This window comes from Mustelus asterias, chromosome 3 (assembly GCF_964213995.1).
Source record: "Mustelus asterias chromosome 3, sMusAst1.hap1.1, whole genome shotgun sequence".
NCBI classification, from domain to species: Eukaryota; Metazoa; Chordata; class Chondrichthyes; order Carcharhiniformes; family Triakidae; genus Mustelus; species Mustelus asterias.
This window is the reverse complement of record NC_135803.1, coordinates 48,088,466-48,102,027: the sequence shown is the minus strand read 5'-3', so window position 1 is coordinate 48,102,027 and position 13,562 is coordinate 48,088,466. Positions and strand designations below refer to the sequence as shown.

Sequence of the window (13,562 nt, the reverse complement as noted above, 5' to 3'; positions counted from 1 at the left end):
AAAATTCTCATCCTTGTTTTTGAATTAATCAATGGCAGCGCCTCTCCTCTGATCCTATCGCCCTCCCAGACATCTCACTGAACATCTCTGATTTTGGTCACTCTACAATTGGTGGCCATCCTTCAGCTGCCTAGGCCCTAATCTCTGGAATTCACTTGCTAATCCTGTCCAACACTCTACATCTCTTTCCAGTTTTAAGACACTTCTCATAACATACCTCTTTGACCAAGGATTTTATCACATGTCCTAATGTCACTTATTATGTGTTTCAGTGTCATATTTTGTTCCATAATGCTTCTGTGAAATGCCTTGGCCAGTTGTAATAAATCCAAGTTGTTTTTGTTGTATTACCATGGAACTGTAGCATACCCTTTAACAGAATGCAGGATTCTATTTTCCTATTTTTAAAAAATACTTTTCCAACTCAATCAAATCAAATCCAATTCAGAGTCTCAACAAGTTGAGACATTTCCGATCCAGGCTGACAAGATAGGGCGAGCGACCAAATCACCCCATCCTGGGCCTGATCTACATGAGCCAAGCTGATTGGAGAAGGGGGAGGTTCCTCCTCCAAGACTTGAGCTCATTTGCATCTTAGCCAAAAGGCCGAGATGCCGCTTTAAAAAATTGCTTCATATGAAACATATGAAGCTTCAGTGTAACCTAATGACCTCAACCAAGTGCGGCCGACCATGGGCTGCCGACCATACTACACTTGATCTTAGCCAAAAGGCCGAGAAGCTATTTTCCTATTTGCTTACTGCGACTTAAATACATCCACACAAGAATCTTTTTTTTCCCTGCAAGCGCGACATCTAGAAGAATGACTACTAAGCCCTTTACCATATATCTGTGCAACACCGTGGGACAGAGAACATTGCGAATTACCACATCAAATCCTTCTGCTTTCACTTCAGTGTTCATCTTGCTCCAACTTGCTGACCAGTGACTATATTTGAGGTCACCATTTTTAATGTTTTTTCTGGTGCAATTATTCGCTAATTGTTCCAGAAGTTAGAGACCAGCGTTATAAATAACCAATAGCTGTAGCAGGGCGACCTAGAGATGGTAGATAACCTTTTTGTGAGTGCTTCAACTAGATCATCGCTGCAGAAAAGTAGGGTAGCAGCATTGGGGTGAAGGTTGATTTTGATTTGATTTATTATTGTCACATCTATTAGCATACCGTGAAAAGTATTGTTTCTTGCGCGCTATACAGACAAAGCATACCATATGTAGGGAAGGAAAGGAGAGAGTGCAGAATGTAGTGTTACAGTCATAGCTAGGGTGTAGAGAAAGACCAACTTAATACAAGGTAGGTCCATTCAAAAGTCTGACGGCAGTAGGGAAGAAGGTGACTAAGAATTGAGCAAGGGGGGTGTGGTCAAATCCGCTATTAACTCGCAGGTGGTCATTTGGATGCTCGAATTGGGGGCAGGCCGAGAGTTTGACTGGAACAATTCCTTGATGCCGTAGAAATAGTAGATGGCGTCCAAACAGCAGTTGACATTGGCCAGGTACAGGCAAATATGCAGGGCGCTCCGCAGTGGTTCACAATAGCGGTCCCAGAGGAAGCCATTGGTGGCCAAAGAGTACAGCAGCAGCCCGGTGTGATAGGGAGTGAAGCAGACCAGGAAAGTGAGCAAATTGGACAGGATGATTTTGGTGGATTTATCCGTCCAGTCCCTCGGGCTCTGGTTGGCTGTAACCTTCAGCCTGCGAATGATCTGCAGCGAGCAGAACATCATGAGGGAGGCACAGGTCAGAAAGAGCACCTCCAGGGCAGCGATGAAATCCAGACTCCACACTTCTGGCGAGAGGTCGTAAAAGCAGGAGGGGGAATTGCTGCTCAGATAGATGTGAGTGCTTCCTGGACCCACCACAACCCAGATGCCGGCGCAGATCAGCGCCGTTTTCCTGGGGGAGGAGATGGCTCTGCTCAGGAAAGGGTGTTTGATGGCCAAGTAGCGATCCACACAGATGAGGGTTATCAGCAGGATGCTGGCGTATGTGTTGACAAAGCAGAAAGACTCCAGCAGCTGGCAGAACCTCTTCCCCAGCGGCCACTCCTGGCGCACATAGTAAGCGTAGATCTTGAAAGGCAGGGAGAAGAGTAGAAGGATATCCGAGATGATGAGGTTGCTCATGTAGATGGTAGACTTGGTCCGCTGCTTTATCTTACACCAGATTATGCAAAACGCCACTCCGTTCAGTACTAACCCAATGCAAATCGTCGGCAAACTAAACACAAGCATCACCACCTGATGTGACCATGCAGATTTGTCCTGGGAGCTGTTGGCTGTACAATTCATCCCTGAAAGAAGCCGAGGACAAGTTTTCAAAACATTGAAAAGTCTTCCCTCCCAGCCCTATACCTCCCTCTCTCACACACAACCCCAAATCCCCCTTTCTCTCACACACACTGCCCCACACCCCTCCCTCTCTCACACACAGACAGCCCCAAATCCCCCTTTCTCTCACACACACAGCCACAGACCCCCCCTCTCTCTTACACACAGCCCCACACCCCCCTCACACACAGACACACAACCGAAACCCCCTCTCTCAGACACACACACAGCCCAACACCCCTCTCTCACACAGACACACACAGCCCCACACCCCCCTCACACACAGACACACAACCGAAACCCCCTCTCTCAGACACACACACAGCCCTACACCCCTCTCTCACACAGACACACACAGCTCCACACCCCCCTCACACACAGACACACAACCGAAACCCCCTCTCTCAGACACACACACAGCCCTACACCCCTCTCTCACACAGACACACACAGCTCCACACCCCCTTCACACACACGCCTCTCTCTCACACACACACAGCCCAAAACCCCTCTCTCTGTCACACACACACACACAGCCCCACACCCCCCCTTTCTCTCACACACAGAACCCAAACCCTCCCCTCTCTCTCTCTCTCTCACACACACACACAGCCCTATACCCCTCCCTCCCACACATGCACAGCCACCACCCCCCCCCCCCCTCTCTCTCACACACACACACACACAAATATTCCCCTGTCACTGTGAGTGAGGAGCGTTGCCTCACTTGGGAACTGTGACTAGATTTCAGAAGCCCTCCACTGGCCAATGAAATCTGTGAACACCCTGCCCTCCCCCACTCCCGAAAGGCGCTACACAAATGCAAAGCTCTTTCTTCTCCCCGTATCCCCGCCCCACACTATAATAAAAGCAAAACATTGGTGCTGGAAATCTGAAACAAAAGCAGCAAACGTTGGGAAGACTCAGCAGGTCTGGCAGCATCTGTGGAGAGACAAACAGCACGCCCGCCCGAGGTCCGTAAGATAGCGCCCGAGGCCAACGGAGAATGCCGTTTTGCGAACCTCGCCCGGGCGTACCGGTAAAATCAAGGCCAGAGTTTCCCGTCTTTTAAAAAAATCTTTCGGTACTTTTATTCTAGTCAAAAAAAATCTAATTAAGTCTAATCATGGTTAATAACCCCTGGACAGAACTGCTCTCTGGAGGACCATTCCAAGCGTTTCTTTCTCCAGAGATGCTGCCAGAGCAGCTGAGATTTTTCCGACCCAGACTATCAGCGATGAACTACTCACCACCAAGTCGGATCTGTCTGCCGAGCGCTTCTCAAAGTGGCCCGATGAATGCCCACTTCCTCTGGGGGGAAATACCAGCACCGCGCCAGATGAGCTGTTTCATACAATCTCGATGTTGCTGCACCTTTTTGAGCGGCGGGGCGGGCGGGGGACGGACGGAGAATCTTCTTTTGCTTCTTTCAAAGAGCCAGCATACACACGACGGGCCGAAAGGTCGCCTTTTCTGTGTTGTGTGTGATTCCGGGGAGATACTGAGCCGAGGAGGGGATAACGTGAGCAGAGAAAGACTTGCGGAGGTTCACAACAGAGAGTGGGGCAGGTGGAGAGGATGGGCGGTGTGATTCCTCAGTCCAATTCTAGGTTAGCTTCCTGTGTCATTTGCAGTATTCAGTTCATTCTCCTCCTCCTTATCAAACATATGACAAATCAAAATTATTTCACAGTTAATCATTTCAAAATTGATTAAAGAACATTTGTATTGGCAACTCGATTTTTGAAACATTTGTACATTATTTCCCTCTGTGGAAATAGAAAACCAGTTTTTAAAAAATTCAGGTGAAAATAAAAAGAGATAGAAGTGGATGGCTGATCTGATTGCACCATCAGCAATCTCCCTCAAGGAGATTGGTTTTCACCTCCATCTGCCAATGGACCAACGGTGTGCTCTGTACATTATAATACTCTCCTAACCAATTATTTCCAGGTCAGGAATTGAATGAGCCCTACTCCATCCAAAACAGGTGGTCAGCCAGCCGGCCAGAAGAGTGGAGCAGCGCATGAGCCTACCCCAGATGGACCGCTTGCCAACCAAAACAGGTGGGGGAGTTCCCAAGCCCAAAACAGGTGGGTGGCATCCCACCCTGACAGCTGGGTAGTCATGATGTGGAGATGCCGGCGTTGGACTGGGGTGAACACAGTAAGAAGTCTCACAACACCAGGTTAAAGTCCAACAGGTTTATTTGGTAGCAAATACCATAAGCTTTCGGAGCGCTGCTCCTTCGTCAGATGGAGTGGAAATGTGTAGTTTACCAGGTGAAACAGTCCAGTAGTGAACCACTTGAAGTAGTCTGATTGTCTGGGTTTTTTGGATAACGCATTGGAACAAGCCCAAGATGGGGTGCAATGCCTTATCTTGTCAGCTTGGGTCTTGTCTGTCTCCTCTTGTGGGGACCAGGGATTGGATTCAATTGGAATGAGGAGGAACTACTTCTTGCAGAGGGAGGTGAATTTGTGGAACTTGTTGCCCCATAGAGCGGTGGCGTCTGAATGGTTTCAAGAAGGAGATTGATATATTTCTAATAAAAAGGGGATAAAGGGAACAGGTGGGGAGGTGGATCTGATACCAAGGAGAGATCAGCCATGATCTGATTGAATGGCGGAACAGGCTGGAAGGGCTGAATTTACCTACTTCTGCTCCTAATTCCTATGTTCTTATGAATTTGAATTTGTTTTTTGGAGCAAGCATGGAATGGATTTGGATTTGCCAGGTTCCACTCTGAGCACTGGCTTTGTGACCTAAAGGTTGGAGTAAAGAATAAAAATAGTCGAGTTGTACCTCATCCGAAACATCTGGCTGGTGTCCCACCAAGCAGGTTTGATGTTTCACTGGAAGGGGTATGATACTTTAGAAACATTTGTGCAATATGTGCGCGAATGGTGGGAAATTGAACAGTATTGGTCTCTTTATTTAAGGAAAGATGTAAATGCATTAGAAGCAATTCTGAGAAGGTTTGCTAGGCTAATACCAGGGATGGGCAGGTTGTCTTATGAAAAGGTTGGAGAGGTTACGTTTGTATCTACTAGGGTTTAGAAAAATAAGAGACAACTAGATCAAAACATATAAGAACCTGATTGTTCTTGTTGGGGAATCTAGAACTAGCAATGACTGTTTAAAAATAAAAAGTCGCTCATTTAAGAAATATGTGGATTTGTTTCTCTCTCACCGAGTTGTGAGTCTCTGGAACTCCCTTCCTGAAAGGCAGTGAAAGCAGCGTCTTTGAATATTTCTAAGAGCTAGATAGATTATTGATTAACAAGGCGTTGAAAGGTTATTGAAGTAAGCAGGAACTTGGGGTTGAAGTTACATTCAGATCAGCTATGACCTTATTGAATGGCCTCGCAGACTTGAGGGGCCGAGTGGAATCCGGAACTCTAGGACACAAAGTTATTATGTAAGTAAGAAGTTAACCTTAAGCAAAATTATTTCGAAGGATTATTAGTCAGACACACCACGGTCACACATCAATACAGGTTATCCCTAAATAACCTGAAAGACCTTGCTGCTACTGCATGCGGTGCAGTTATTATTAACCATTGCATTCCCGACACAAGAAGAGTAGATTATTAAGGTAATTCCATGAATTCCAATTGCAAAATTGTTTAATTAATCTGTTCATTTCATTTGCATGCTGTCTGAAAATCATGACTACCTTCAAACGAAAACCTTAGTCATCATTATCCTGGCTATTCACAGATAACATTCCGATGATACACAAACCACATCTTCATAGTGTCTTCCCACCTTTGCCCCTCTCATGACTATCCTTCACTTGTAAGACAAGATGGTATCCAACAGGAGGCGGGTAATATACACTGAGGAAAACCAGAGGAATAGAAATCTCTGGACATATTCGGCGAGGCTATCCTACAGATCCTTGGAGAAGAGATCATTTCGGGAAGGGGGATTGTTGAAGTTGGAAGATACCAACTTTATTTATATACATATATGTGTCCGTGTGTGTGCATTTGTGTTCAACATTAAAACACAAGTCCATCTTATCAATTACCCTGACCTTTGCTGGCCTTCATTTGCTTCAATGCCTCAATTTTCAAAGCTGCGTCCTTGTCTTCCTCTTTCCTACATCTGCAATGTGTTCCAGCCTCAAGACCCTGCCTTCCCTGATTGTAAATATAGCCAAATGCCCCTTCCCCTCCCCGCCACTCGGCCCTGGGCTCTGGAACTTTCTCCCGAAACCCGTTTCCCGCTGTTACAGCTCCCTCATTTCCTCAAGACCCTCCTCTCAGCTCAATCGCACCTTCTCCAATTCCTTCGTCTCGCTTCTTGAGTTCAAATCCAATACCCAAGTGCAAAATGTCTGAACATTTAGTGTTACCTTGAAGAAAGGATGTGGAGACAGGATGGGTACCCAGTTTGGGGGCGAGCAGCAAGACAGACATTCACTTGTAGCCTGGGTTGTTCTGTTTGGTGTGTTTCTGGAGGCAGCCAATTCGGTTAGCTCACTGCCAGAACTTAGATACTGTCTCTACCTGCAACATGTTTACTGCAAACAACCACACTGCGCCCCCATTTTTCAGAACCTTGCAGCCACAGCATTGACATTTTACAAATAATTTCATGTCATCATAATCGGAAAGATTTCAGTGTGCGTTGGTTTCTACGGCATAGTGTATTGCGGCAGAACAGTTTCCGCGGTATCTTCATTGCAGCGAAGAATGGAAACTGCCCCCTGTGCAGCGGTGTCAACATTCACTGACTTCAGCCCAGAGATGGGTCCCCAAAGTATGCTGCTGGCCACAAGATAATCGAAACCTAAAAAGAGGACAAAATAAGTATCATGGTTCGTTGGATTGCGGTCATCTGCTTGCTTGTGGCACCGTTTATGTGACCTGCATCAGGTCATTATATTAAGTTAGTGAACTTTCAGAAGAAGAGCAATGAACATATTTATATTCTTGATGTAATCTTTGCAAAATGTACTTAATCTGCATTTCCCTAATTGCTATCCTGATAAAATTAGTCTTCCAGCTCGGTGAGAAGTAACAATAGAGCTGTTAACATTCTACCAGCTTTCATTGGAACACAATCAAATAGAAATTGGCATTGGTCTAAACCTTAGCAAAAAATGCCTGAGTGTTGTTCCCGGCGAGAAAATCGACTTGTTTCACTCCAGATCTTACCACACTCTGCCAAAAAAAATCAAGGGGACGTGTTTCACACTGTCATGCATGGCGCAGGGCCTCAACACGCTGGCAAAACCATGCTGCACAGAGATTGGGGCACCATCTTTAACTGCACCCCGATTATAACCTGAGTAAACCTCCACCCCCCCTCCCCCAGCCCACCATGGAGGTTTAAAGGGCTCCCCTCCTCACCCCCGAACGGAATCGGCACTTTTCTACCCCCTAATCATTGGCCCTTTCCCCCCACCCTGATCATTGGTTCCTTACCCCATTCCATCATTGACTCCTTTCCCTCGATCATTGGCTCCTTCTCCCAACCACTCCCGATTGTTTCCCTCTTCCGCATCCACAGTCTGAGCCAAAACCCACCTCCAACATGTCCCCACCTCCCCAACAGCCATTACCAGCACTCCTAGCTCCTCTGTCCGCTCCTGGCCACCGCCACATAGAATCATAGAACCCTACAGTGCAGAAAGAGGCCATTCGGCCCATCGAGTCTGCACCGACCACAATCCCACCCTGGCCCTACCCCCATATCCCTACACATTTTATCCACTAATCCCTCTAACCTACGCATCTCAGGAAACTAAGGGGCAATTTTATCATGGCCAATCAACCTAACCCGCACATCTTTGGACTGTGGGAGGAAACCGGAGCACCCGGAGGAAACCCACACAGACACGAGGAGAATGTGGAAACTCCACACAGACAGTGACCCGAGCCAGGAATTGAACCCAGGTCCCTGGAGCTGTGAAGCAGCAGTGCTAACCACTGTGCTCCCATGCCGCCCACATCTATATGAATCCCCCCCCCCTTAATGAGGCTCCCAGTGACAACCTGTGCCAAGGGCAGTGCCAGGGGGTGCCATGTCCCTCTACCTGGGGGCTATACTTACCTTTGCACCCCTGAGCGACCCTCCCACGACAGGTTCATGTCTCTGTGAACCAGTTGTAAATTGTGCCAATATGACATCACATTGGTGCGGTGTCAATATTTGGCAAGAGGGGGGCAATATCTGGTGAGGGGGGTGTGGATTAATTATATTAAGATCTATCTAAATCCATGTAAAACACCTTCATGCCCATTATGGGTGTGAACCTATGATTTTTCTGGCGAGGGGAGGGGAAAATCCAAAGTCGTGAACTCGTTGGTGACAATTGCAACTTCTGGGTCTTGAACCCTGCCAGCATTTGCATGGATGGCCAGTGTGGGCTCAAGATCACCCCCATTGAGTCACTTAAAGGTTAGAGAGTCAATGCGACCAAACCTAGTATTGTCTGACACACTGTGAGTGGGTATAGTAGATCTGCTGATAAATAATTGATGTTCATTCAGTGTTAATATATTGACTGCAACCATTGTAAATGCAATGTTACACTGATCTACACACCAAGGAGCTAAGCCAACCATGAGTACAAGTATCCATGTACATAGAACATAGAACATAGAAAGCCACAGCACAAACAGGCCCTTCGGCCCACAAGTTGCGCCGATCACATCCCCACCTCTAGGCCTATCTATAGCCCTCAATCCCATTAAATCCCATGTACTCATCCAGAAGTCTCTTAAAAGACCCCAACGAGTTTGCCTCCACCACCACCGACGTCAGCCGATTCCACTCACCCACCACCCTCTGAGTGAAAAACTTACCCCTGACATCCCCCCTGTACCTACCCCCCAGCACCTTAAACCTGTGTCCTCTCGTAGCAACCATTTCAGCCCTTGGAAATAGCCTCTGAGAGTCCACCCTATCCAGACCCCTCAACATCTTGTAAACCTCTATCAGGTCACCTCTCATCCTTCGTCTCTCCAGGGAGAAGAGACCAAGCTCCCTCAACCTATCCTCATAAGGCATGCCCCCCAATCCAGGCAACATCCTTGTAAATCTCCTCTGCACCCTTTCAATGGCTTCAACATCTTTCCTGTAATGAGGTGACCAGAACTGCGCGCAGTACTCCAAGTGGGGTCTAACCAGGGTCCTATAAAGCTGCAGCATTATCTCCCGACTCCTAAACTCAATCCCTCGATTAATGAAGGCTAGTACGCCATACGCCTTCTTGACCGCATCCTCCACCTGCGAGGCCGATTTAAGAGTCCTATGGACCCGGACCCCAAGGTCCCTCTGATCCTCTACACTGCTAAGAATGGTACCCTTCATTTTATACTGCTGCTCCATCCCATTGGATCTGCCAAAATGGATCACCACACACTTATCCGGGTTGAAGTCCATCTGCCACTTCTCCGCCCAGTCCTGCATTCTATCTATGTCTCGCTGCAACTTCTGACATCCCTCCAAACTATCCACAACACCACCTACCTTGGTGTCGTCAGCAAACTTACCAACCCATCCCTCCACTTCCTCATCCAGGTCATTTATGAAAATGACAAACAGCAAGGGTCCCAGAACAGATCCCTGGGGCACTCCACTGGTCACTGACCTCCATGCAGAGAAAGACCCCTCCACAGCCACTCTCTGCCTTCTGCAGGCAAGCCAGTTCTGGATCCACAAGGCAACAGCCCCTTGGATCCCATGCCCTCTCACTTTCTCAAGAAGTCTTGCATGGCACTAAGTTCCATTCACCCATAATCTCCTGTGTGTAATGATGTCAAGCAACACCTTTGGTGAAATCGTACCAAGATTGGCAGAATATTGATTCCGGCACGAAAACCTGAGTCTTTCCTGCTGACATGTTCTTGCCGAATCTTATGCCTCATTGGCGATAATTTTTATGCCCATGAGTTTCATGCCACTCCTGCGACCTGTTCCCTCTGATTCACACGTCCTGCAACAACTTAATTGCTGCAAGCACTGGGGAGCTTCATATAAACGGCTCCTCAGCACTTGTTCCACAACAACTGCAGGGGATGGCAGGCAAGAAGGCAGCACTCTAATTTTCGGAGGGAGTCCTCACCAGGATGCTGGATGGAGTGGAGCAGAGGTGGGGCACACTCTACCCTCACTCAGGGAGACGGTTTTCCAGCAGGGTAACCACCCCTGCCTGGGATGCAGTGGCAGTCCTGGTGAGTGCAAGTGCACTCCATGAAAGGATAGAGCAGCAGTGTTGGAAGAAGGTGAATGATCTTCACTCAGTCAACGTAAGTTAACCACTCTCAGTATCCCATAGGACCTCCTCGCATACCCCTCGCATCTCCCACTCTTTCAATAACTCAGCCACATTGACCTTTGCCAACATCAGGCACCAGGTTTCCCCTTCCCTTCCACAATCACCATGTCCCCCCCAGTAGCTGCTTTGCTCCTCACACTCCAACTCCCACCTAAGCCCCCCACCTGCCACATTCATCACCATCTTAAATGTCCACACTCCCACCTACACTCTCCCTATCTGTGTCATTGCAGGACAAACTCAACCACAACAGGCATCAGCGGGCGCAGCCAGCTGGAGTCATGCCCGAGCTGAGAACTCTCACATGTTTTGAGGAACAAGCCCTTAACCAGGCCAAGGAGGAGGAAGAGAGTTCCTTTGCTGCTGGTGAAGTGGGGGCAGCAGAGAAACGTGAGAGTCCTCAATGCATTTGCTGTCATTCCTCAAGTCTCCAGTGAGTAATCAATGTTCCCTCCGTATCCCCTGTAATGCACTGATGCATTATCCCTTCTCTTGCAGGCTGACCACCAGAACAAGCTGGATCATCCTCGCACCCCTCAGACTCGCCGGACTCCAGCAGCTCAGAAGAAGACTTCTCCAAACCCATAGTTGAAAAGGGGGTTACAGCTGTCACCCACATCTCGGTGTGTTCACAAAGTAGACAGACTTCTGGGTCACTCACGGGTGAGCACCTCATAGTTGAAGATCCACAGCAGGCGGACACAGGGATGTCCCAGGGAGCCAGCACTTGGAGAGATGGTGAAGCCCAGGACTCTGCTGAGCCCCTTGCTGACCATGTGCCCCTGGGTCCAGTCATCCCACAGTTGCTGGAGCTGCAAAGGCAGAGTCGTGAATATCAGGAAGAGATGACAGCAGCCATCCTTGGAATGCAAGGCCGATTGGAGGAGTCCCTTTGCCTACTAAATGACCAAATGGTGCTGTCGCTGCAGCGAACCAAGGCCAACACTGTGAGGGTGGTAACTGCATTGGAGCAAGCCGTGCTGGAGATGTCTGCACCATGGTTTCGCGTGTGACTGCATAGTGCAGGCACTGATTGGAATCCACGAGTGTCAGCGCCAGTGGAAGGAGGGGCATTTAGATCTCATCCCATGGAGGAGCACAGGGGCCCCTGGGAACCCGAAGAGAAGACGATTGGCAGGAGTACAGCCCAGCGACCATCAGCCAGGGGACCCTGAGCATTTCCAGACCATCTGACACACCCCCTCCCTCTGAGCGATATGCATCCAGTCCCAGACATCAAGGAGGGTAGCAGTCAAACATTCATGCTGCCTGAAAGCAGGCCTGGATCCTCAAGGTCCCAGCCCCTCCAGGGAGTGCCCTGCAAGCTCATCTTAGGCAAAGGGCATGGAAGTCAGCAGGCCGTCTTAACCTCAGCTGTAGATCCTGGGATACGTCTAGACATATCGGAGAGAATGCTCGCTAATGACATGCTGATATATTAAAATGACATTTCAGGGTGTTTCACACTACTCCACCAGCGAGTGGCCAGTAACATCGAAATGTGGAGACTCGCTGGCGTGAATCATACTTTCTGGATTTTGAGCACATGCCAATAGACGGAGAGTGCGGGCTCAAAATCGTCCCCAACAATTTTTAAATTCACATCCTTGTTTTCAAATTCCTCCATGCCCTCACCCTCTCATTCATCATGATCGCCCCCAGCAGATGTTGAGAATGTGTTGGTTTTAAGAAGCATCGTAAAGGAGGAAAGAGAACTGGAGAGGTTTTTAGGGAGGACTTTTCAGAGCTGAGGTCCTCCCAGCGCCAGCCTCAATGCTGAAACAACTAAAATTGGCCATGTGCAACAGAAAAACAGATTGGGAGGAACACAGATACTTTGAACGGTTGTAGAGCTGGAGAAGACCACAATGAAAGGGAAGGCGAGGATGTGGAGGGATTTGGAAACAAGACTGTGAATTTAAAATCAAGGTGTTGCTTGATCATGCACCAGTATATCAATGAGCATAGGAGGTTATGGGTGTCAGTTAGAACCTGGGTACAGTTACCTGCTCATACTTGTAGTCTCAGTTGACTTTGTTCTTTGGTGTGTAACTCAGTGTAACATTGAATTTACAACGGTTGCAGTTCATATATTAACACTGAATGCACATCAGTTGTTTACCAGCAGATCCCCTATAGCCACTCCCACTCAGTGAGTCAGACCAAAGACCATCTTTCACTAAGTCGATGGTGCCCCAGCAGTAGCTGATGTTGATCTCAGTATACATCCCTGGGAACGGCTCATAGAGCACAGTCATGTATCACAGAGCTGTTCAAATGAATGTCGCCATTTCCCTCCAGACCGTCTTTGCAAAGGCACATTCCACAAGGAGGTGAAGAACAGGCTCCTTCCCACTACAGTCACCTCAAGGACAATGTGCAGATGTGGTGAGATTCCAGGGGTGTAGGAAGGATTGGACAAGGAGACCTTTCTCATCATCAGTCAAGCTACGTCATGGTGCTTTTTTAGAAATTCTGGTGGTGAGACATTCCGCCAAGTAACTTTGACAGTCTGCTGAGGGAACCATCCATAAGGATCTAGCATTTCCTTTTCCCATGGGTCCTCCAGAACATTACATGCAGACCACATCCTGATGGACTTGTGGTCAAAGGTGTTCCTCTGCATAAATTTTCTAATAAGGGTAAGGTGGTATGGCACAGTCAAACTACTTGGAGTGTTTCACAGCAGCATGGCCAGATCCATCCTTCGCAACACTGGGGACGGATAGAACCTCAGCACATAGTGAAACTTGGGGTGGGATTTTCTAGCCGTGCTTGCCCCAAGACCAGAAAATCCTGCCTGAGGTCAACGGACCTTTGCTGCAAAGATCTGTGCTCCACCCGCTACGATTCCCGTGGTGGGTGGGATGGGAAAATTTGGCCCCTGGTGTTTGCGTACTGCGGGTCTACGCATA

General features: G+C 48.2%; 1 protein-coding gene and 1 pseudogene across 1 annotated transcript; both read right to left on the bottom strand.

The window, feature by feature from the left end:
- Nucleotides 1–539: 539 nt before the first annotated feature.
- On the bottom strand, nucleotides 540–745 carry LOC144491925 (U2 spliceosomal RNA; annotated as a pseudogene).
- Nucleotides 746–1,358: 613 nt separating this feature from the next.
- On the bottom strand, nucleotides 1,359–12,274 carry LOC144491807 (G-protein coupled receptor 35-like). Its single transcript, XM_078210102.1, has 5 exons — nucleotides 12,176–12,274; nucleotides 11,309–11,459; nucleotides 7,001–7,151; nucleotides 3,490–3,662; nucleotides 1,359–2,314 (listed from the first exon to the last, which is right to left on the bottom strand). Exons 1-5 carry the CDS (start codon nucleotides 12,272–12,274, stop codon nucleotides 1,359–1,361), a joined length of 1,530 nt encoding a protein of 509 aa, XP_078066228.1.
- Between the last annotated feature and the right edge of the window lie 1,288 nt (nucleotides 12,275–13,562).